This window comes from Clinocottus analis, unplaced genomic scaffold (genome assembly GCF_023055335.1).
Source record: "Clinocottus analis isolate CAN_PGR_092001 unplaced genomic scaffold, fCliAna1.0.p SCAF_13, whole genome shotgun sequence".
Taxonomy (NCBI): domain Eukaryota; kingdom Metazoa; phylum Chordata; class Actinopteri; order Perciformes; family Cottidae; genus Clinocottus; species Clinocottus analis.
Genome location: NW_027175854.1, coordinates 5,201,847 through 5,220,535, shown reverse-complemented (window position 1 = coordinate 5,220,535; position 18,689 = coordinate 5,201,847). Strand labels below are relative to the sequence as shown.

General features: G+C 41.2%; 1 protein-coding gene across 2 annotated transcripts in view; it reads left to right on the top strand.

Moving 5' to 3' along the window:
* Nucleotides 1-18,689, top strand: part of bcr (BCR activator of RhoGEF and GTPase) — a 69,183-nt gene that overhangs the window by 45,871 nt on the left and 4,623 nt on the right. For both annotated transcript variants that reach the window (XM_068573909.1, XM_068573910.1), the window contains 17 exons: nt 2,001-2,108; nt 3,642-3,702; nt 3,824-3,876; nt 4,056-4,196; nt 9,892-10,013; nt 10,519-10,684; nt 10,791-10,910; nt 11,295-11,370; nt 11,533-11,637; nt 12,191-12,265; nt 12,720-12,817; nt 13,547-13,678; nt 16,381-16,440; nt 16,752-16,861; nt 17,394-17,533; nt 17,976-18,110; nt 18,242-18,347. In XM_068573909.1, coding sequence (XP_068430010.1) covers nt 2,001-2,108; nt 3,642-3,702; nt 3,824-3,876; nt 4,056-4,196; nt 9,892-10,013; nt 10,519-10,684; nt 10,791-10,910; nt 11,295-11,370; nt 11,533-11,637; nt 12,191-12,265; nt 12,720-12,817; nt 13,547-13,678; nt 16,381-16,440; nt 16,752-16,861; nt 17,394-17,533; nt 17,976-18,110; nt 18,242-18,347 — 1,808 coding nt within the window. The remainder of the gene's footprint in view (nt 1-2,000; nt 2,109-3,641; nt 3,703-3,823; nt 3,877-4,055; nt 4,197-9,891; nt 10,014-10,518; nt 10,685-10,790; nt 10,911-11,294; nt 11,371-11,532; nt 11,638-12,190; nt 12,266-12,719; nt 12,818-13,546; nt 13,679-16,380; nt 16,441-16,751; nt 16,862-17,393; nt 17,534-17,975; nt 18,111-18,241; nt 18,348-18,689) is intronic.

The window sequence follows — 18,689 nt, the reverse complement described above, 5'->3', positions numbered from 1 at the left end:
CTTCCTCCACTTTTCTTCTCTCGACTGTAGAGTGTGGATATATGTGCGTTGTAGCTAATTTGCTGCCTGAAATTCACCAGTGAGTACTGATTTCACTTGTGTGTTTGATTTTTTTGTTTTATTTTTATGGTTGTTTGTTGCTTTTTTTGTAGACTTTTTTTTCTTTTTTTTTAAAGATCTAAGCAGACACACTACACATAGCAACTGCCAGTGACAACATGACAAGTGTAAACTATGCTTTCGAAAACTTGTGACTCCACATTCCTGACAGAATTGAATCTCACAACCCCCCCATGACTGCAAAGTTTAGGGCATGTTAGAAAGGTCAAGGTCGGGTCTTAAAATAGGATGTATGGGGAGTTTGAGACAATAATATGTATTGTACGAGTCCTTTATTTGTAGACTACTTCTAATCTAATTAGAAAGTTCTTCACACAAGGCCACACATTTAAAATCAACAATAAAAGCACTGACTGCTGCAGGTCGCGCTGTGCCTCACGACTGTAAAGTCTCTGTGCCCCCAACAGTCAGTTCATTGTTTAGATCCATTACAGTTTACAACCCACTTCCTGTTTCAGCTTTGACCTCCTGTACTTTACCGCTGTGCTGCATGCAGAGTTTCCCTGTTCAATGATTGAGTATTATCAACTTTTGAGCACCCTCACTTTTGGTTTCACCTCCAAATAAATTGGTTCGATGATTATCTGACTGCTCATTTCTCACCCTGTTGACTTTGGTCACAGCCGTGTTGCTGTGGTCCAGGAGCTCAGCGATGAGCACCTCGCCACCATAACATATAGAAATGAAGGCCAGAACTCTGAAAGTAAGACCCACGTTCTAAACCTCAATTTACCTTTTGAGCTTGGTCTTTGAAAAGGACAAAAGTAATTTGCTCAAATTACTGAAGCTCCACGCCGGCCTACATGGGGCTAAACAGTCTGAAATATAGCAATACGATAGGTCATAATGAGCTTTGAAGGTAATAATTCATATTTAGTACTCTCAGGTGAGATGTTCTGGGGGGTGTCTGTGTGTGTGTGTGTGTGTGTGTGTGTGTGTGTGCCTCTGAACATTACACACAAAACCCATCTCCACTGTACTCTTTCCTCCTTTGGCTTTTGTTCGGGAGAATTGATTGTCCTTTTGTTCGCCGACGAGATGGATCGCAGCGCTGGCAGCCGGCGTTTTGTGGAGTTTTATTCAGCAATCCAGCTTCCTAAATGTGTTTTCATAGCCTCCGTTACACCAATCATTAATTACTCACCCCTGCACGGCACCTTTTTTTTTTCTGGTTGCCGGGGAAACGGGACCGGCTGTGAGGTGCAACGTGTTGTGTGTCTTTCTTTTGTCGGTGGTTTTGTTTGATTGTCTGCAGGTCATATGCAGGTTGACTGGACTAAATATCAGATATTACATTTTACAGATTACAATATAGCAGTTAAACAGATGAGTCCTTCCTTCCTGCTGCTGTCAGGCTGCACAACCAGCTGAGCTCGCAGTGACCACAAAAACACTTCAATCACTTTAATTACTTCAACTGGTGCAATATAAATACATTTTAAATACATCTTTGTCTGTGTATATAATACTGCTATTGTAGATGTTTTACTGTTTCATGACTGTTTTACTCTTTATTTATATTATTTTTTTTTAACTGCTGTAATCCTGCAACTTCTCCACTGCAGGGCTTATCTGATCTCATATTGTTTATTTTAAAGATTTGACCGTTTGTAACGTTTATTTAAAACCAACAAAACAAAAGGAACTCGCTGGTTCTTTCCAGCAGTTTCACATTTATTCTTGTTTCTTATAATGGAGGTTCAGACGATGTGCGGTTCAATGTTGTGTCTCTCTGATGTGTTTCCTCCATTAGTTTGTTGCGTGTGCATGCCAAAAACACAAACAAGCTCTTCCAAGATGACAGTCACTGACAAACATTTCCATATTACCTAATATGTTCATTAAAAACCTCTGTTTCTTTTTCTCTCTCTCTCTATCAGGCCAGCCAGCTTGGAGTCTACCGAGCTTTTGTAGACAACTACGAGCTGGCTGTGGAGACCGCAGAGAAGTGCTGCCAGGCGAACACACAGTTTGCTGAAATCTCTGAGGTAAGACGGACAGAGGAAAGAATGGATAATGACACCAAGCAGGGATAGAAATAGTTTGTTTTTTTATTGAAAGCTGTGCTGTAGATGTGGGCGAAAGAATCTGACAAAAAGCAACGTGTTACTGGCTGAGCGCCGACCTCGGAGATGTTGCAGGAGTTGACTCTGTGATCTCTGTTATCGGATTGTATAAACCTCCTTCATACCAGCAAATTATCCAGTTGAGTTTCACATGTTTTTTATTTGTGCAGCAATGCTGTTTCAAATTGAGATATAAGTAGAGGAGTGATTTTCACCGTGGCATTACACTAAATAGCTTTTTGTAGTCCCATAATTCCTGCCTATAGTATACCTGTGTACACCTTCCTTGTTAATGTGCAACTTTTCTTAGCCCAAATTTCTGATGAGTCATGACTGACAGTGTGTGGTTTCTGCGGCTAATACTATTACGTTAACATAACACACCTGGTCTTGTGTAGCTGTATATTACTTTATTTGTGTTAAACGTGTTGCAGCTGGACAGTTTGTGAGAGAAAGGCAGTATCATCTGGTCACACGAAAAAAACGACAAAGAGGATAACTGACTTGCAGCGTAGTGTTAAATTATGTGTTATTAGGCAAAGGAGCTGTTCTAATGAGCTGCGTAACAGTTTCGTCCCTGATGCAATGTACTTGCAAAACGCGCTGCCATTATTCACCCACGCATTTAGCACTTCATTTAATTTAGCATGTTCTGCTGAATATTTCTATAGAAATGCAGCCAGAGGGGTGGGGGCGAACAGTGGATGATTGCTTGATCTCATTCTCATCACTGATCTGGGCTCGGTATCACCTTCCCAGATCGTATATGAGCACTGACGGCATAAACACAAGTTGCAACAGCTTCAAGGCCTCAGAAGAACGTATTTTATCATAAACATACTTGATTTTAAAGACTTATGCTCATGTCTCAAATCTAGTTTTGGAGGCTGACGTTACATAATTGACCCCGCTTTTAAACGTATCTACATTCAGTGTTATATTCAACCAATCTAATCAAATTGTGAAAGTCTTATTACAGTAGCTACGGAAATGAGTTCAGAGACAGCCATCAAAAATAATGTTTCATCACTTTAATGTTACTCATTGCAGGAGGCTTATTTATCCAAAGTATTTATATGAATTCAAATGCACACCTCTGGCTAAATATTTGAGCGCCTTTTTTTTTTTGGTACATGTTCGGTGTTAATTTTTTCAAGTAGTACCATCAGTCTTTGTCCATGTTTTATGAGGCCTAGCAGTTAGAGTTGAGGCTGGTGTCTACATGCATGATGGGGGATTCATCATCGAGGGTTGTTAATGGCCTGAGTAATGATGCATGACTCTGAGCAAGATGGTGAGGGAAATGCTGCTGAGGATGGTATAATTAATTTGGAAATGGATGACCTCAGTGCTTGAGAAAGGATAATAACCTCACTATGTATTCATATGGACGAACTGTACTTAACTGTTTGTAAAATGGGTTTTCTTTAAGCTATATCTTTGGTTTTCGAGCAGAACCTGAAGGTGAGAAGCCCAAAGGACTCAAAGGACCAGACAGCCAAGAACTCTTTAGAAGGTCAGCCACATCGTGCTAATTTTAACACAAACCCATCTATTAAATTATGTCCATAAAGCATATTGTAGTAATTCAGTCATTTAAACAATTCAGTCTGTTTTCTCTCCTTTCTCACGTACAGCGCTACTCTATAAACCAGTGGACCGAGTGACCCGCAGCACATTGGTTCTCCATGTAAGTAAGAGTGAGCGCTGAAGCACACCTTAATGACCTCACATCAAAATTGAGGATTTGAAATGTTTCAGTAAATGCTTTTATTGCTCAAAAATGAACCCGGAATCAAAGCCAATCAAATTAGGACTGAACATTGCCATAACAAAATTAATATTTCCACATCTACCGCTGTCTTCCAGGACTTGCTCAAACACACGCCCACCAGCCACCCGGACCACCCGCTTCTGCAGGACGCCTTGCGGATCTCCCAGAACTTCCTGTCCAGCATCAATGAGGAGACGACGCCCCGACGCCAGTCTATGACCGTCAAGAAGGGAGAGGTGAGATTTACCAAACATCGGATGACTTGAGATGAGCCACATTCTGCTGACTGATTGGCATGCTTTTCTTTAAACAGCGAATAGGCAGTATGATATTTTACTTGGCTTCAGTGCGTACTATTGTACTGCACTGAAACCTGACAGGAAAGTTAAGCAGCAGATATCATTTTTTGAACAGTTGTTGTGGCCTACATTGACCTTGATTGCATGTTTTCTTTAGTCACAAAACATTTTTGTTTAAATGCATCTCTGAAATCATGACTATGACATGGAGCAAATAATAATGCATCAATATCTGATTCATACAGACTGTCCCTTTTTAATCAATTTGATTAACTGTTTTCACAAAAATAAGACTAAAAGGGGATCCAGCCTGCTCCACAGACATGTAATTGTAAAGATGTAGTCAATAATCCTTTCTATCATCAGTTCAACTCTTTCCAGCTCTGATGTTGAGCATGATGATGTCATAACTCCGCCCTCTGTATGATCAGGAAGTCTTTGCCAAATGAGCATACAGAAGCCGCCAATCTGCAGTCGAAAGCAGAGCCCATGTCCTTATTTGGTCATAGCGGGGTTGCCTAGTTGAGAGAGATTCTGTGTTTGCTGAGTCTCTCTTGTGGCTCCCCATCCCTCCAGCTCCCCTAACGCAAACATGCACACACACAACCTACACCCCCCCCCCCCCCACCCATCTCTGTCATCCCCTGAGATGACTTGACGCACTTGAATGGACGCCTCTTGATTGATAGCTTGCGTGACACTGCCGTACATAATGCTTTGTAATGAGCCGTCGGTCCGCTCTGACTGGCAGATTCCAAGTTAATTATTCATAAATGGAGGGTGGGAGCAAACGTGCAAAAAGGCTGTGACGGCTCCTCCCTCTGCTCACAGTGGGGTCATTACCCCACCCTCTCTCCACGCACACACACACACACACACATGCACACACACATGCACACACACAAGCACACACGCATTCCTGTTCTCTGTTCCGTTCACTCGCTCTCTTTCTCCTATTTGTCTTTTAACATGCACACACGGACACACACACTTCCCCTCCCATCCCCGCAGGCTCCAGTTCCATCCCCGTCCGTCCAGACCTCCACACCAGTCATCAAATATTTATTCTGGATACATGAAAGCAGCGCATGGAAATCAATGGAGCTCATTATATTGGACTTTAGAGTATATAGTATGCCTGAGGTTTTTCTCTACATTTTCGCAACTGAGCTGCAACATATAATTAGATTATTGTTACCTGAAAAGGTTGAGAAGTGGATGTCTTGCATTTCATGAAGAGGATGATGCTTAAAACAAGTGATAGCTTCAGCAGAAAATACAACTTGAATCACTTCTAGAAGAGAAGATGTGTCTGTAATGCTGTGTTAATATTTGTAATCGCATACAACGATCAAATTATTTGATCTGCCAAGTCGGCGCACCCTCACCCTCTTAAACTGTTCTCCACGAATTCCGTGAACAACTTTACGGTGTTGATAGCTAAAGGGAAACTCAGGCCTTTGATGGGGTTGAGGGGTTTAACTTAGTGAAGGAGTCGCCCTCATAATTTTTTACTCATGTTTTGTCCTCACAAATTTGATGAGTGCAGCAGTTATGTAGGCAAAATTACAGTTATTTCATATTTACAGTAGGTTGCGGGCCTTAGTTATCGGTAGGGATACTGGGCTCACAATGGGTGGTTTGGCTGCACACAGCTGTGTACAGTAGCTGGTCAAACAATCACAAATATCGAAGGGACATTGAGTCTCTAAACATTAACATGGCGTTCACCTTACGTTCTGTCAGTGGCAGGCCGTGGATTTTGGTCCTACGCCTGCTGTTCAACAGCTGATCGTGGCACAGTTTTATTATAAAATAGCTATAACTTTTCTTTTAAAAAAAATAAAAAAAAACCTTCAGATACAATCAGTGATTCGGACAGGAAGGAGGCCAAAGTGCTCATTAAAATAATCTGACCTGAAATTAAGAGGATTCAGGGAGCGCTGAATCGTCACTCTTTCCCTCCATGTGTACACCGTAGTGAGTAACCTGTGGTTTGTTTATGTTGTGGAGGCATGCGAGAGCAGAACAGTACAAGTGGCCCCTGGAGGCCGAGGCCCAGCCAGAAGAGAGGAGGGGACAAACAGAAGCTGCTTGATTAAAATGCAAATGATGGCGCTGCCGAAATCGCGATTCACCTCCTCGCTCCTCTTTGTTGTCCTGTGGGAAAGATGCATGTGTGTGTGTGTGTGCATGTGTATGTGCGTGCGCGCATCAAGCAGAAATGCCAACCACTTTCAAGTGTCTGTATGTCTGTCTTATCATCACACATACTGCTCCCCACACACACACGTTATTTTACACACACTGTACACAACAGCAAAACACACAAGCGCAGAGAAACCCCTCCAAGCGTGTCTTCTAAAAATAAACACGGATCTTTTGTAAATCCATGCCATTACTCGTGCACACGCTCTCAGCAAGGCTCCTCCAAGAGATGGTCAATATTTAATCTGCGTTCTGTGCTGTCAGCTCGCTCTGCCTCACGTCGCTCTCTTTCCACGTTGGTGCTGCTGATGTTGCGGTCAGCTTTTATGAGAAATAGAGATAGTCAGATTTCTCCTACCGGCTGTTTTAATATTGTGAAAATGTCATCCGATGCGCTGAGACAGCTGGTTTGTTAAGGATGTCTTTTCCTCCGGTAGCAGAGCAAAGCACATTTTAAAATTCATCAGATTACTGATATTGACACCGCAATGTGTCTGCATTTGAAAATAAAACTATAAACCTTGATTAAACGAGAAGAAAAAAGTATCTGTGGTCATTTAGCGAGTCTTTGTTCAGTGCTAATGTAACATAACTCATGAGAACAGCATCACTTTAGCTATTATTGATCAAAAATTGATTTCCATAACCCATTCATTCGGATTTGATGGAGTCAAAACCTTTGTGAAGGGTTTTCAGTGCCATATTTGATTGTGCAGGTTGTGCAGTATTGTAATGTCCAGTCTCGCTTTATCCCTTCAAGTGATGCATTTACTTCCACAGTTGTAAACCTGCACAGCCCTAATCTAGCTCTTATCCCTCCCTTTATTGTGTCTCTTTATTGTGAGATGAGCATGAGTCAGCGTTTGTAAATGTGTCAGTTAGGGTGCTTTGTGTGTGTAGTAATCCTTCTTAATCGTTTGTACTTTATTTTCGATAAACAGAATTTGTGTTTTGTCTTTTCTGATTACCATCCAAAGAAAACATAAAAATGTAAGATTTATATCTCTCTCTCTCTCTCTCTCTCTCTCTCTCTCTCTATATATATATATATATATATATATATATATATATATCTCAGACTCTAAATGTAATTGGCAATGGATTAAATGACCTTTAAACCTAAAATCTGCGATTACATTACAGCATCCAATTGGATCAGTGTGATGATGTGTCGTATACTGATGGTAACTTGCTTTTCATATACATGTGTAACTTCACAGTATATCATAAGCTCCAGTATGCCTCATTCCTAATGTCATATTTGAGTAACATGCCAAAACTGAGCGGCACATTTCGGCCAATGTTCCCTTCTAACTACTGTACTGCACTCAACCTAAATATAGACGAACCTGACGGCATGTAGAGTGATAGAAGTAATGCAAGACAGGGCCTGGTTTTAAATCTTACTGAGACAATATCCCCGAGAGATTACGTTGCATGTGGAATAACTTCATAGATGTGCCGTTCTTGTGGTATCAAAGCCCAAAGATGGAGACTGAATAACAAATACCTCCAAGAGGATAGTTTTGAAGACCAATTTCATCATATCTCTGTATTACAACACAAACTGGATCCGGAAATAAGATGTTGTGTGAGATTCGAGAAATATGCCAAATAGATAGAAGCTAAATCATATATGAGGCCGTCATCATTGTGGACTTCATTATCTAGATGGTAATGAATAATTACACCCACCACTGGGAATTGGACTTCTATTAAATCCTTACCTTGGGGATCAGAACATGATTCTAATATGCTGCAGCATCTTCATGTGTGCTTGCAAGTGCATGTGCAGGAAGAAACGCCTTAACAATAGATCCCTGCAGTGGGGCTGTCACATGGTTTGGTATCAATACAGTAAGAAACTGTGACATGAAATGTATTCCATAGCCTCTCTGTCTCTCTCATTACTTAGTCCTGCTTTCTCCATCTCGCCGTCCTCTTTGAGCCATTTACTTTCCTTTTGATATACTCTCAGACTCACTCTGTCTTTGTCACCCTCCCTTTTCCCGCTCTATCATGCACAAGCGTTAACACCGACTGACACGGCATGATCCTCTGCCAGCAGATGTCCAGTCAGGGTTTGTAAGCACATAAACCTCTCCCACACGAGCATCAGCTCCACTTCAGTGTGCTCTGCTGCTGTGTGGTCATGATGGAGAGGGGAGGGGGGGATGGGGGGGCCAGGAGCAGGGAGGGCACAAAGATGATGAAAGGGATGTGATAGGTGCTGAACAAGTGTGATGTCAGGCCTAGCTTCCAAGGCGTTGATGTGAGGTTGGCGAGGTGGGCTGCTGCTGTGGCCCCTCGAACAACATGGAACTAAATAGGAAGTCCAATGTAAGACATGGGAAGCAAATCTTGGTGGACACAACTGTGCTTTCTGACTTGGTTGGTTTATAGCTGCAGTAGACGGATTGTAAAACACCTTATTTCTGCATATTGGTATTTTATAGCCCCTAAGTCGCCATTTTAAAGTGTTGTCCGCTAGCAGCGCCTACTTTTACATGTTTAACGCTGAATTAAATTATTTGTTATCATGACAGCTTTGCAAACGTTTTTTCGAAACTAAATACATTTGAAATTTAAAAAAAAAACATCAGCTCAGATATATAGGTCCCAGTCAACGTGGGTTTAATCCATTTGAGACTTGCAGACAATCAGAATTGAGCGCATATTTGTGTCAAAAACACACATTTTTGACTTTTGAAACTGTATTTGGTTACACAAATTATCATTTGTGCATTAAAAAAAACAAAAGCAAGGTCAACAATTTTAGATTTTAGTATCAGCTACACCTCTCCTGCCTAATCGTTTCTACTCCGCACCACAAGTAAAACCAGGGTTGTGAGCTTGTGAAGGTTGGTCGTTTACTACTGAGTTGTGGTTTTGGCATTTCTCTGCTCCATGTTATTGTTCCAAGTCCAAATGTGTTTTCGTATTTGGAAAAAGACATCACTGTCCCCTTTTGGCAAATGACAGTATTACACATCTCATTACATAGTCTGACATCAGCGAGTCCCAGTCTGCATTTACCTCATTCATTCCTCTACAACCTGGATCCTCAAACCAGAATATGACAAAAGCATTTACCGAGCGATTAGTGAAATGAATGCAAATGAATGCAAGACCCTCCGCACTTTTGAGGTAATGATTTGGTTCATATTCAATTAACATTAGAAGGTTGCTCATGAGCTTTGTCACGGATGATTAGGGAGAACGGACAGTTTTGATGATCCGGCAGCAAGAGGAACTTAAATCTAGTCTCCCTCCTCGCCTCCACTCTGTTCTTTGTCTTGCTGATAAAAGAGAGGAGAAGGAATACAGCTTTAGGACACAGCACCAAGAGTATAAAAACTCTGCAAACGAATCCTGTCCACGAGTTGGAACAGTGTCACTGATCAACCGCTGTTGTTTGTCACAGAGCCGTCAGCTTCTGAGGGACAGTTTCATGGTGGAGCTGGTGGAGGGCGCCAGGAAGTTGCGGCATGTCTTCCTCTTCACTGATCTGCTGCTCTGCGCCAAGCTGAAGAAACAGATCGGAGGGTAAGAAACGTTGCAAATGTTGTATCTTAGCAGTCATAGTGAAGTCCTCAAAATGCATAGATTACCAACATTGCAGTAGTTTGGTGGTGCAGAAGACGGTTAGATATCTCAAATCGTATGTTATTAGAGTTTAAAATGTCTTTCTTCGGTTAAAATCCCATTATTATTGAGGTCTCTTAGACTTAAGTTATGCAAGATTTCTGAAAAGTAAACACACTGACTTCTGGCGTTCTATTTCTAGACAGAAAACACATCGTGCTGGCCTATTTCTGGTTTTATATATATTTCTGAAATATATACTCTATGTTAGCGTCAGTATATTTAAAAGAAAAAAATCTTAATAGTTGTATAATTACCTTTTTCTCCCCTTTCCACTGTCTCCTCCCCCCTTTCATCCACATCTTTGATCCATCTTTATCAATCCACTCCTGCTTTGCGTCCATCTTTGTTACTCACCCTTCACCATCCATCCCGTCTCCTTGTTCCTCTCCTCTTCCCAATGCAGTAAAAACCAACAGTACGACAGTAAGTGGTACATTCCCCTGACTGAGCTGACCTTCCAGGGCCCTGATGAGACCGAGCCCCTTACCATCCCCCAGGTCCCCGACGAAGAGCTGGACGCCATGAAGGTCAAGATCTCACACCTCCGCAGCGAGCTTCAGAGAGAGAAGGTAGCGTGGATGAACACTGTTTAAAAAACAAGAAAGAAATCAGTTCAGGAACTAAGAAAGAAAAGTCTGGTTTACACATTCGACGTTTTTACTTCTGTGATTTCAGAGAGGCAACAAGGGTTCAAAAGTCATCGACCGACTCAAAAAGAAGCTGTCTGAACAGGAGTCTCTGCTCCTGTTAACGTCTCCGAGTTTGCCCATCAGGGTCTACAACAAGAACGGCAAGGTGATAACACTCTCCAACTTCATCCCCATCCTCCTACTGCTCCCTGAACGCTCTCCTTCTCCATAGTTCATCTGCTCTTCTCATTTTACTGCATTTTTGTCGTCCTCCGCTTCATTCCCATGAATAAAGCACAATATCCCCCAGCTTATCTCCCTTTTAGATTAATTCTCCTTCATCTGTCTCATACTTGGACTTTCTTGTATCAGTTTCTGTCTGATATCTTCCGTCTGGTGAAGCTCGCTGGGCGAGAATTCACGAGTGCAGTTTAAATGTTGATATTGCATGTTTGCACAGATGACACGTATCCTTTTAATCTGCCTCTCCTCACATCAATCGTGAAGATAATAACAGCCATGCTGTGTGTGTGTGTGTGTTTGTGTTCAGGGTTACAGTTTCCTGATTTCGTCCGACTATGAACGTGCCGAGTGGAGGGAGATAATGAAGGAACAGCAGAAGAAATGTAGGTGTCCTGTAACATGTCCTGTTTTTATTTGCAAAGAACATCCCAGACACTGCCACTAAATGTGGATACATGTACTTTCGCAACTAATAATCCAACAATCTTGAGAGAGAGAGAGACCAACATGTCATTTACAGTCTACATGCATTGTCTTCCCTCAAGGTGTGAAAACTTCCTCCTTGACTTCAATGGAGCTGCAAATGTTAACTAACTCCTGTGTCAAGCTGCAGACGGTCCACCACATCCCACTCAGCATCAACAAAGAAGGTAAGGGACCATGTTGTACTTTTGAAAGTTGTGGGAGAACTTTCTGTGAAACTCATGTCTGTAATGCATGATAAACATACCTGTAATGCATTACAATCTGCTTATAGCACACATGTAATAAGCAACCATGCATATATATTGTTTTATAATGATCATAAAGAAGCATTTTATAATGACTTATAAGATCAAGTATGATACTAATTCAGAATTGCTTGTCACTCATTGACAAGGATCATAGTGTATTATAATTCCCATCGTTGTAGTAGTTGTTTTTTCAAAAATATGTTATAAGCATACACTATATGCAGTATAATCATGTATTGTATGTTTAATTGCATTGGAAAGATGAGAGAAGATTGATGATTTTGATTCATGATGGTTGTGATTCAGATGGAGACCAAAAGTCCACAGAGGTTTAAGCCACAAGTTTTATACTGGAGGCTGTTTTATCCCTTCCTTCCATGTCTGAATCTGCTCCAAAACAAACAAGACATCTGCATGCTTTTATAATCCCCTCTCGCTGTCTTTTTTTCTTCTCTGACTGTTTTTCCAGAGGATGAATCCCCCGGTCTCCACGGGTTCCTGAATGTAATCGTCCACTCTGCCTCCGGCCTCAAACAGAGCTTGAGTGAGTCACGCACCTTTAGCCTTCACGCTCACAACAGAAAATACATATAATCAGACAAACTGAGTTACTCAGAAAGCTCAAGTTTAATTTGACCACAGAGCAGTGGAAAACTGCATTTTACAGGGTTTTTGTTTCGTGTGGAAGCTTTTAGAAGTACGTGTTTCCCTCAGATTTTACTTTCAGTTGAGGTTGAGCTTTCAAAGTTTCACTACTTAAATTTAGTTTAGTTTGCAGTGATTTTATTTGTTTTAATTGTCGTTTGGTATATTTACTGAACCTTAAACCCCCTGCATGAAAACATTCGGACAAACTAAACTTGACAAATATCTAAGTTTCTTTTTCAGAGGTTGATGTCTTACATTTAAGCCAGTTCAAATGTGACAGTCATGCATCCACAGAACAATTCAGTAGCCTTATGAAGGTCATCTGTTTTCAATACTCCCCTGTCTAATAGATCTCTACTGCACATTGGAGGTGGATTCCTTTGGCTTCTTTTCAAATAAAGCCAAGACGAGAGTGTATCGATACACTACTGAACCCAAATGGAACGAGGTAAGAGGCTGGCTCAATAAAAGCATGCAACTGTACGTGTCCTAGTTGGAATGAAATGTCCCGGCAGAGTCTTTGTAGATAATAAAGGGGTCAGTTGATGAGTCAAGGCTAAAACACACAGTGTCTGCGTCGCCTGAAGGCCTTCTAAAGTTAACAATGGAATTTTTTCATGCACATTTTCTTCTTGGTACAGTTTGTGCTGCTTGTCATGTATCTGACATCTGGTCCTGTAATCAGTTCGCCGGCTATCTTCGAGTAAGGCCAACTGCGTATGTGTACTGTATGCATGCACGCAGACATGCACAAACACGATTGCATTGATGGCACAGCTGGATGTTGGAGGTTAGCGGTACAGAGGAGAGCTTTGAGACACAATCAGTGTATCGGTTCATCCGTGGCACAATTATTTTTTCCCATCGTGGACCCAAAGAGTCTTTGAGGATTTTGCTCAGCAAGGTGGAAATAATATTAGCTAATGAGGAGCTGCTGGTGATGACTCACATCTCTCCCAATGCTAAGTGAACCAACACAGTGTGGGCCTCAGACCGATGTGCAAAACATATGCAGAGTGCCCCCGTACATAATTACAGGGAATATTGGTCAGCTGTGTGGGATATATGAATTAAGGATGCAGGTTTTTTTTTCTCGAGGTATGTTGTCATTCTTGTTGTCATTTCGGTCTCCATTGTTGTCATTGTACTACAACCATTTTATTTTTCTTCCCCGAAGGAGTTTGAGATTGAGCTGGAGGGCTCTCAGACCCTGAGGCTGCTCTGCTATGAGAAGTGCTACAACAAGACCAAGCCGAACAAAGACGACGGAGAGAGCACAGACCGCATCATGGGGAAAGGACAGATCCCGGTATGACATGACGTCACCCCTTTCAGCAGACCCAACATGACTCATTACTGATACGCCGTTATGTCACCGCCACTGCCACTGAGCATGAAATCCATATTATTGCTCAGTGAGCCACTTAAACTGAGCATGATGTAAAAATCCCTGATTAGATTAATTACCCTAATATGTTATGGATGGGTGGCGATGAGTTATATGAAGAGATATCGCTGTTTAGAGGATGTGCAGAATTTCTGATAAAATGACACAAAGCTATAATTTTCATGCCATTGAGCAATCACTCACTGTGCTGCCAGCCTGTTCACAACATGACTCACGGTCCAGCGTCTACAATGGCTACTGAGTAACAGCAATGCCATCCTGCACGTGCAAAAATGACATCACTACTATCAGGTGCTCTGTTTGTTAAAAGTGCCCAAAACTCCTGATAAAAACCCCAAATGAAACAACAGAGATGTCCTCATCAGTGAGGCAGTATGACTGGCTGATCGCAGGTCAAAATAGCAGGTGACAAGATAACGGCAGTCTACAGGGTAATGCGAAATGTCACTCAGGAGATCAACCGAGAGAAAGCAAAGATACAATAGAGAGAGCGATGCAGACAGACGCAGAGATTACGTCGAAACATAAGTCTTGTCTTTGATTCACCCCCCCTCACAAAACCTCCTTTTCTTCCTCCTCCAACCACAGCAGGGCAGGTGTTTGTCTTTGTGTGTGAGATCAGACATCTCTGAACAGTGTTTCACCTCACTCACACAAAAACATGAATGGAGCATCTCTTAGGGGCTGAAAGACGTCTTAATTGTTTTTTTGTTGTTTTTTTAAAGAAAAAGGCAAGAAAAACTGAAGAAAATACAAGACCATGAGGAAACATACTAATGACCATAGTATACATGTGATATTTAAATCAACCAGTCATTGAAAAAAGCAATATCAGCTTCATGTTATACTATCAGTATTCATTTAGAGCGGCCTGTATCCTTAAGACTTTGTTCAAATTGCAGCAGCCTCTCTGCCAACTGTGAATTACAGTCACATGCTCCACCTAGTGGTTCCTTTGGTAATCCTGTGAGAGCGCCACATCTTGACAGATGATGTCATTCAAAACAAACCACCCAGAGTGGTGAGAAAGTTGCGCTGCAGGATTTTCGTAAATCCTGGGCAAGAAACTGCCCCTCCCTTCTCCAGTCGAAACCACATTCACAGTGGCTGCTATTTCCCACAGATTACTGTTCAGTTTTAGTGGTTAATCAATGTTTAGAATAGAATAAAATAGCAATTCACTTGCCAGAAACATACCATCCAGGTGTTGGGAAGTAAATGACCAACACCTGGATGGTGTGTTTGACTAAATGTGTTCCTAATATATGTGAATATGTTGCAATTTAAATGTGTATTTCTCTTTTTTTCTCCCAATGTTTTGCATCAATGTATTCTAATCCCTGTACTGTGGGATTTTAAATATTTTTCGGTTCAAAATGTGAGCGGAAAAACACTAGGGCACGACAAGAGATGGTTCATTACAACCCACACAACAGTGTAGTAAAAAAACAGATGTAGGCTGAGATTAATATGAGATTATTTTAAACAGAAACACATTTTGTCAACCATACCAACCAGCTGTTAGTTTATTAACCTAAAAAACATACAACATTTTCAGTTTTCTCTCAATCTTAATGAATGTGATTATTTATTTTTAAACATGCGCATTAATCTCAAATAAGATGTAGTATTTTTAACTGTGTACATTATAGGCCTAATCAACAACATCTATAAATAGGGCTTTCTTCATCTGAACGTGCTCTAAAAATTGTTGGCCTCCTTTAATCTTTTACCGCAGTGTTTCCAAACTGCCTCGTCTCATTTCATCTTTGCTTCACGTCAGCATTAAACACGGTGAAGTTTCACAGATCTGTGATTTAGTGGAAATGTTGTTCACCAGCTCAGGGTTTGCTAAACCTTCAACCAATAAAGGCTGTAGAAGATAAAATCATATTTCTTGGCCAAAACCTTTATCAGGAAGCAAAAAGGAGCTTTGCTGTTTTTTTTCATGGAATGCAATTATTTGTAGATAAACGGCTCAAAAGATCCCTCTCAGCAGTGAAAGATCCAGTTATGAGAAACATGAGCCAGCTTTACACACGGCCAGAAAAGGCTTAGGTAAACATCCAGCATACAGTATATACCGTGTGCATGTTTATTTTGTTGTGTTAGTTTTGTGTGTGTACTCAGATTGTATTGCCCCAGATGGCCTGTCTCTTCATGGCATTTGGGTGTGAATGTAGCCTCTTTAAACAAGTTAGATTTGTTTACCATATTTATGTAAACTCAATAAAGCGATGTAACATACAACAAAACCACCTTTTGAAAACATTCCGAGAAGATAAAGAGAAGATTTGTACTGTCATTGCAATTATAATCTTATCCTCCATTTAATCTTAACAAAGTAAATATACATGACATGTCCATGGTCTATAAACATACACATGGGTAGCAGTGAAAGAAGTGTTCAGATATTTTACTTTACTAAATGTAGAAAAGCTACAAGTAAAAGTCATGTATTCAAGCATCTTTAACATGATTGTAGATCATTTGAATTGTTTCTTTTAAAAAAAGAAAATTACTAATGATGATCAATAAGCATCAATTGTGTTCAAATTATGAAATGTCCCTTAGTATATGCTTGCATGTCCTATCTCCTTCAGCTTGACCCTCCGACTCTCCAAGGCAAAGACTGGCAGAGGACAGTTATCCCCATGAACGGGGTGAGTGGATGGATTCTACTTTTTCGTGTATTTCCTCGCCACACATTTAAAAAGTAGGAAACTTTGGGAGCCATCTAGTTTCTCAAAATCCTCATCATAGGTGCCACTGTTCCAATTCAGCCGTACATTTATATTAAAGGAGCACACGGCGGTGAGGACTATTTGAAACAATTTCTCCAGGATGTGGTTCCACAGTTATCTGCATCTGGTTTTGACATGGCAGGATTTGCTCGAGATCACGGGAAGCCATCGCAGATGGATGTTGGGCTTGTAAACCGGTTTCAACTTTAAGCTCTTTTTTCCTGTGTCAGATCGAGGTTAAACTGTCCATGAAGTTCACCAGCCGAGAGTTCAGCCTGAAGAGGATGCCCTCACGGAAACCCATGGGTGTGTTTGGTGTCAAGATCTCCACAGTGACCAGGTGAGTTGACATTCATCTATCAGGGCACGTTTTTGTTTTTGTCAATGGCGTTCCTCAGGCCTGCTCTTCTTCTATGCATTCTATGTGCTAATCTTTTTGTTTCTCTCCTCACGTCCTACAATGTTACGCTGAGGGTTCACTTTTACATACTTTAGCTGTAATTTGAGTGACGCAAATGTTAAAGCCCTCGCATGTCGTATGTAGTGTTGTGTTTTTGGCCATTGTTGCTGCCGATGAGCGACGTAAATGAAGATTAGAGATAACAAGTGGGTTTCCTTGATTTAACCAGCAAACATCAATTAGTGCTACGGAGAAATAATTTAAACAGAAACACAAGCAAAGAGCCACAGGCATACCTTGCCCCTCAAGTAGTCATAACAATGCAAAACACAGCGGTGTTCATTTTGTCCCTTTTTTTTTTCTCAGCAAACAAAACGTAAATGCCACATTGTTTATTCAGTATTCATGCTGTGCAGTGTTTCACTTAATATAAACTGCTTGTTGTTGATCGCCAACGTTTGTCTCCATCTAGGAGAGAGCGCTCCAAGGTGCCCTACATTGTCCGGCAGTGCCTAGAGGAAATTGAAAGGAGGGGTATGGAGGAGGTGGGCATCTACAGAGTATCAGGAGTGGCCACCGACATTCAGAACTTGAAGACCGCTTTTGACACCAGTGAGTATACCCTTACAATAAAAGTAAAAATGATATGGATTTAACTTATACTGCTGTCACTTCTAAACATAGTTATAATAGTGTAGCTGCTATTCATGTCTAGGAAAGGCTGAGGAAACCATTTTTCTAGTGTTTCTGTTTCTGTTGATCAGGTGATCATTGTTGTAGCTCTGTGTGTGTGACTGTGAGTTAAGATGAGCCGCTTTCCCTCAAGTCCAATTATTAACCAGGTGTACGAATTAATTCCATATGACCTCGCATTTTGTGTGTGCGCGCTATTTTTGAATGCATCTTGCGTTGAGTGTGTATATTTTACTGTAATTCTGATGAAAAATAAGAGGCATGGAGACTCCCGCTTGTGCCGAGGTGTTTCCCCGTCTTATCACCTTCCTTTGGGGGCACAACCTGCTCCCTTCATGTTGTTTTTGTCTTTCTCCTGCAGATCATAAAGATGTGTCAGTGATGATGAGTGAGATGGACGTCAATGCCATCGCTGGGACCTTGAAGCTGTACTTCAGAGAGCTGCCAGAACCTCTCTTTACCGATGACCTCTACCCCAATTTTGCAGGCGGCATCAGTAAGTCTCGAGGCAATCCTCAAACATACTGTAGCTACTTAACAGTAGTTGCAGCTTTTAAATGTCTACTCTGGTTCAGATAAAAGTCCTTCATTTGTAGCTTATACACAATCTCCCTTCCTTCTGTGCAGCCCTGTCTGATAGTGTCGCCAAAGAGAGCTGTATGTTGAACTTACTGCTGTCACTGCCTGAGCCCAACCTCGTCACATTCCTTTTCCTTTTGGATCACATGAAGAGGTAAACACACAAACAAACACACACACATGCCTGCATATTATGTGGGAATGTCCACACACGCAGAACAAATAAAACTGAAGCATGTCTAACAACAAGCTGTAACTATACAATCATCAGCACTAAGCACATCTGTTTATATTCCAGATAGATTTTAATGTAATTTTTAAAAAAAAACTTGCAAATGGGGTAATTAGTGTTACTGTTTTCAATGTGGCGTCCTTTTGTGTGGTTTAGGTTATTTCATTTACACTATTAAAGCAAACGCAGTCAGTACTGTGGGATATCATTCAACAGCAGAGCGTCTACTGGTTAGCGAGATAATTTTGAATAACAAGAGGCTCA